The sequence below is a fragment of the Erigeron canadensis genome, chromosome 2 (genome assembly GCF_010389155.1).
Source record: "Erigeron canadensis isolate Cc75 chromosome 2, C_canadensis_v1, whole genome shotgun sequence".
NCBI classification, from domain to species: domain Eukaryota; kingdom Viridiplantae; phylum Streptophyta; class Magnoliopsida; order Asterales; family Asteraceae; genus Erigeron; species Erigeron canadensis.
The window spans coordinates 8,793,448-8,799,447 of NC_057762.1; the positions used below are offsets into that span (position 1 = coordinate 8,793,448).

General features: G+C 32.2%; 1 protein-coding gene across 1 annotated transcript; it reads left to right on the forward strand.

Annotated features, from left to right (window-relative positions):
• The first annotated feature begins 3,541 nt into the window (after nt 1-3,541).
• On the forward strand, nt 3,542-4,153 carry LOC122587657 (cold shock protein 1-like). Its single transcript, XM_043759826.1, has one exon. The coding sequence runs from the start codon at nt 3,542-3,544 to the stop codon at nt 4,151-4,153; it is 612 nt and encodes a 203-aa protein (XP_043615761.1).
• The last annotated feature ends 1,847 nt before the right edge of the window (nt 4,154-6,000 follow it).

Sequence of the window (6,000 nt, forward strand, 5' to 3'; positions counted from 1 at the left end):
ATACTTGTTTTGGTTAGAGAAGGGCCACGAGATGGTTTTCGAATCATGAGAACACCCTATAATCCACCTCGTTTATTTATGTTAAATGTGTGGTAAAAGAACCCGATTTCATTGAGTCTTTTTGAAAGACCAAAAGACTGTTAATTTCCAGGTCCACCATGGTCTATTTTTATGAAACTGGATTTCCAAGTCTCGACATATACCTAGTTCAATCAAATTAAAATAACATAGACTGCTCGATCTGCATAATGTCTTGATTGGGTTTTAGACCAATTTTACACTGTGCGCAGTTGCGCTAATGATTCCAGGACACTCTCAGAATTGGGCCATGCATGGGCCAAAGTACCCACCTTGATCATATATCAGCCTGTTAAGTACCTAATAAGACCTTGTTAAGGAAACTTTGTTTTTTCTGGACGGAAATTTTGGATTCTGCACCATACTTCAAATCTAAAAGGAAATTATATTTTGGAAAAGGAAAATGCTAGGTTGACTAAGGTTTTACAAAAATTTATATACTAACTGACATGGCATAATAGGTGGACTCTCCATGTGGCGTATAATCACTTTTTGGTTTCACAATTACGTACTTACTATGAGTTTCAGAGGTTTTTTTAATACCAAACTACTGCAAATGAAGAATGAAATTTAATCAATAAAATTTGGTACAATTAAAATCTTTAACTTATCAAAAACTTACCTAAGATTAAAACAAAATACGCCTATATATTCCATCATAGCTTGCCTCAAAATGACCTCTTAAACTTATGAAATGTCAAACTCGCAATATTCCAGGTGGTAAAATAAATATCGAACAAATAGGTCTGTTCAAGGAGACGTGAAGTCACTTTGATTGATTTCACAATGACTTTCAACAGTCATCAATGTGTAATTCTTAATTAGATAATAAACCACATTTTTATACCTAAGTTCTCTGTTCCATAACTTTACGACATTTGTTTCTTTCTGTAGGGAATATGAAAAAGGCCAAGCCAAAATACAAAAGTTAACAATCACCTTCTTGAAACATTACTTACAAAACAAACTCCAATGGTGCTTACGTAGCTCCAATACTACTCGTTAAGGAATTTCATCAAACACATGGTATGGATTTCATCGGTAACCTATTGACATTAAAAACACATAGCAGATAAAAGAGATTACAATTAAACCCAAAATACTCGTAAAAGAAAATCACTACAAAAAGAAGACTAAAGCAGTAAAGCCTACAATTGTTAACCCAAAATTAAAACAATAGGATCTGATTATTTATACTATATTATAAAGCAAAAAGTCTTTTTATAAATTTAAGTTTCAACATTTACTTTTCCAAAATGTCATCCTATATAATGTATATTTACCTAAAATAATTATATTACCTTTTCTTTCTACCCAAATCTTAACCAATCATTTTTTTTTTCTCTCCCCCATAAATCAAATATTCTCTTGATTCATTCAAAATCTTTTATCTCAAAAACCGTACATCGATAAATCATAAATCTTATATGGGTGTTCTTAAAATTTCATGCTCTTTCATTAGAGATGTCATTCGATATACTTTCGACGAATTTTTAAATATAAGGGCAGAGCCCGTATAGCTAAGGCATTTGGCTATCACACTCTATAACCTATCACCACACCATCTCACCGCCGTAACGCTCGGGTACTTACTCTTGTAATATATAAATTGAAAAATAAAAAAAATAATAATTAAAAGATAACCCACCTTTTAAATGGAAAAGCCAATACAGTTTACATTATATTTCAATTTGGTAATAACCAAAAAAAAAAGGAGTTAAGAGCAGGAATGGTACCTATGGTAGTGTGGTTTGTCACCTTTTGTAATTCTGTTGCTTTTTTAGGACGTTTGATTCTTGAAGACATGTTTAAGTTGTCCTTTCTAATTAACGAATACGCTAATTAGTCTCAACAAGTGTCTCATGTAAGTAATATGTGAAGGGTATTAATGTCTTTCCATATATACAAACCTACGCATCACTAATTTACTCCTTTTAACCCATTTAAAAACTCACATTTATATCACCCAAAAAATGAAAAAGTGAAAAGCGCACACAACTACTAAGATCAATAAAATGCTAACATTATTAAGACTAAGCGATATGTCCAGTCCTGAAATTTTTGATGCTTAGAACATGACGTTTTATAAATGCCCGTATCAAATTTTATAACCGAACAACTCACTATTTTAGTAGTAAAGTATTTCCTATCTTGTCATAACCTAATATTGCTTTTAACTTAAGCATTTAATCGATTTTGTTGATTTAAAAGGTCATGTGTCTTATACTTTAAATCTAAACGATCACAAAATTATACACCGTAAAGTTTTTAGAATATGAGTTATTAGTTTAAAAAAAACATGTAATAAAATATATTTTATTTAAAAGTTTTGTTCTGCATATAAAATTGTTTTTATTGTCTTAAACAATTAAAATATCTCATAACTATAATATACTATGGAAAATTATGTGATTTGAATTGGGGTTATAAGAAGTACGAGTATAAAAGTGATGGATAAGTATATACGTGAAAGGACATGATTACCCCTCATATGTTTACTCAAGTGGGGCACTTAGCAAATGGATCCGTTAGATTGGGATTGCATCTGCAACTAGTACATGTCTTCAGGGGATCACTGATGCTAAGATATCAAGAGACGGACTGTCGCTGTAAAAAGTGACAAACCACAAGGACCATTCTTGTATTTAACATAAAAAAATTACACTAGTAAAAATAAAAAGTGATTAACAAAGCTGTTAATGGGAAAAATAAAAACTTCGATTCAGTTCTTCTCAATATAAAAAGACTTCTATATTCGAAAGACCAGAAGAAATCGTGGGAAGGATTAGCATGGTGGAAGAAAACAAGATTGGTAGACTGTTTAGTGGAAAAATGAAGTTCCTTGGGTTATTTTTATTTTAATGTATTTGTTATTTTTCTAAATATAAAATTGAAAATTTAAATAACTAAGATAGGTTTGGTAGTGAGAGTCAAGTTTGTAAATTAGAACGTTTAATTTTAAGTACGGACAATCGTACATTGCAATATGTTTAGTTAAATAAAAAAAGTATGTGATAATAAATAAAAAATATCAAGTCAAGATAAAAAATACAAACAGATATTATCTAAAAAATATTACAAAAAATAAACACAATATATGGTTCAATGTTTTGGAATTATATTTTTTTTATTTAATTTTACCAACAGCTTTTTTACATTTAAAATTCCATGTTTACCATATTAAAATTGTCATAAACAGCGCATCAACGTAAACCGAGTTAATAATTAAAATAATTATATAAATTAGAAAATTAAATTAGGCAACTAACTATCGCAAATTTTTTTGAAGAAACCTGTCGAATTAGGGTTTATTGGTCTAGTATATATACAAGACCTCAAAGACTCTTTTAGGACGTAAAAGTTGGTGTTTTTAATCGATCATTAATTGGGGTTTTTGCCGTTCAGAAAATAAAAAGAATTATTTAGGGTATTAATTAATTAATTAAGAACGGCAGCAGCATCAATGGCTGAAGAAGGTATGAGTAACACAGGGGTAGTAGTTAGGTTTTATGGTCGCGGTTACGGTTTTATCAAACCCGATGGAGCCGAGGTAAACCTGTTCGTTCACCATTCTGAGATCCAATCAGATGGTTATCGGATTCTTCGTGAAGGTCAGAAGGTTACGTTTTTGGTTGCTGAGATGGAAGATGGGCGTACCAAGGCTGTTAAGGTCACCCCAATCGACAAGTTGAATGTTAAGAGAAACCATAAGAAGCGAAGTAATAATAGTAATAATAATGTGGTTGGTGTTGAATGTTATAACTGTGGTGGTTTTGCGCATCTTGCAAGGGATTGTAGTAGTCCTGTTAACGTTACTAACGGTCGCTCTGCTAACGATCGCAAGTGTTTTAACTGTGGAGTGTTGGGTCATATTGCTAGGGATTGTGATCGTGAAGTTAAAAGTAGCGGCGGTGAATGCTATAACTGTGGTGTGGTTGGGCATATGGCAAAGGACTGTACTTCAAATTCCGGTGGTGGTACTAAGAGGTCCGGTGGTGGTGATGGTAGCTGCTACAATTGTCGTCAAAAAGGACACTTTGCTCGCGAATGCCCTTCTGCTGCTAGTGCTCGTTGATATTGTATTTTAGTGACACTAAATATATAGTCTTTCAAAAGTTATCAATTTTATAGAATTGATTGTTATTGTTTTTGATTTAGTTTAATATGTGTGGCAATCTTATCAAATATATTATGGCGTACGTGTTTTTGCTATCGTTAATGGTCTCTTCAACGCATAAAAGTTCAAACTATTTGTAAAAATGCTACCTCGATTGATTATTGAGAATAAGACCTAAGATCTATTACAACTCGATGACAATGATCTGTCCACAAATGTGTGCAGATCTAAGAATAATAACCACAATATTGTGATGAAGAACGAATTCAGAAAGAATGAAACATACAGAACCGAATACAGATAAACACTCGAAGACCTGAACCCTAAATTACATATGTATTGTATTTATACTGATCGTCTTTCCAAGCTTGACATTATTGGTACCTGTAGAATACAAAGATAATAGAAAATACCCTCGGTCTTACCTTCTTACCTGTAGTAGCAGAATGAGTCCCTAAAGAATATCAAACTTAGAAGTTTGACACTCAGCATGATAGTAAAAATAACATCCTCCCTTAAACTTATAAGTTTGAAAAGAACAAAAAAATTAAACCTTTTTAAACATGTCATGCATATTGAGTTTTTTGTATAGATCACGAAAGTGAGCATCACCTAAACCTTTTGTAAAGATATCTGCTACTTGATCATAAGAATCAATTTTGATAGTAGAGATCATACCTGAGCTTACCTTCTCTCTTACAACATGAAGATCTATCTCAAAATGTTTTGATTTCTCATGAAACACGGGATTGGCAGCTAATTGAATGGCAGAATTATTATCACAGTACAAGCTTACAGGAAGTAAGTTTGTCACACCCAATTCAGACAAAATATTTGAAATCCAAATAATTTCACAAGTAGCAGATGCCATGCATCTATATTCAGCTTCTATAGAAGATCTGGATATAGTAGCTTGCTTCATGCTTTTCCATGACACTAAAGATTTTCCAAAGTAAACACAAAAACCAGAGACAGATTCTCTAGTACTAGGACATTTTGCCCAGTTTGCATCAGCATACAAACTAAGCTTCAAATCACAATTTTTTTCAAACTGAATACCGAGACCAGGACTGTTTTTTAAATATCTAAGAACTCTTAAAGTAGCTTTGACATGAGACTGCAAGGGTGCATGCATATGTTGGCTAAGACAGTGAACTGAATAAGATATATCAAGCCTAGTGTTGGTTAAGTAAATAAGTTTTCCAACCAACTTCTGATATTGAGTGACATCTTTAATATACTTATCATCGTGTCTTTCTTTAACATTTAAAACAACATTTGCAGGCAAAGGGGTAGCCGCAGGTTTGGCTGCCAATAACCCAAACTCATGCAAAAGTTCCAAACAATACTTTCTTTGAGTCATACAAACACCTTTATCATTCTCCAAAACTTCAATCCCCAAAAAATATTTTAAAAGACCTAAATCTTTAGTTAAGAAATTATTGCTCAAAAACTGTTTAAATTTTTCAATTTCACCAGTGTTATCTCCAGTTATAACAATGTCATCTACATAAACCAATAAAGCAATAAATCCAGAATCACTCCTTTTAGTATAGAGAGAATAATCATACTTACTTTGAATGAAGCCATGTTCAGTTAAAGCACTAGTAAGCTTAGCATTCCATTGTCTAGGAGCTTGTTTGAGACCATAAAGAGACTTGACAAGTTTGCAAACTTTGTTAGATCCATACTCAGAACAACCAAGAGGAAGATCCATATAAACATCTTCTTCCAAATCACCATACAAAAAGGCATTGTTAACATCAAGTTGAAACAATTTCCAACCTTTATTAATAGCTAAACTA

Excerpts from the sequence above, each read along its gene's own strand:
- LOC122587657 (XM_043759826.1), top strand. The coding sequence starts at position 3,542 with ATGGCTGAAGAAGGTATGAGTAACACAGGGGTAGTAGTTAGGTTTTAT.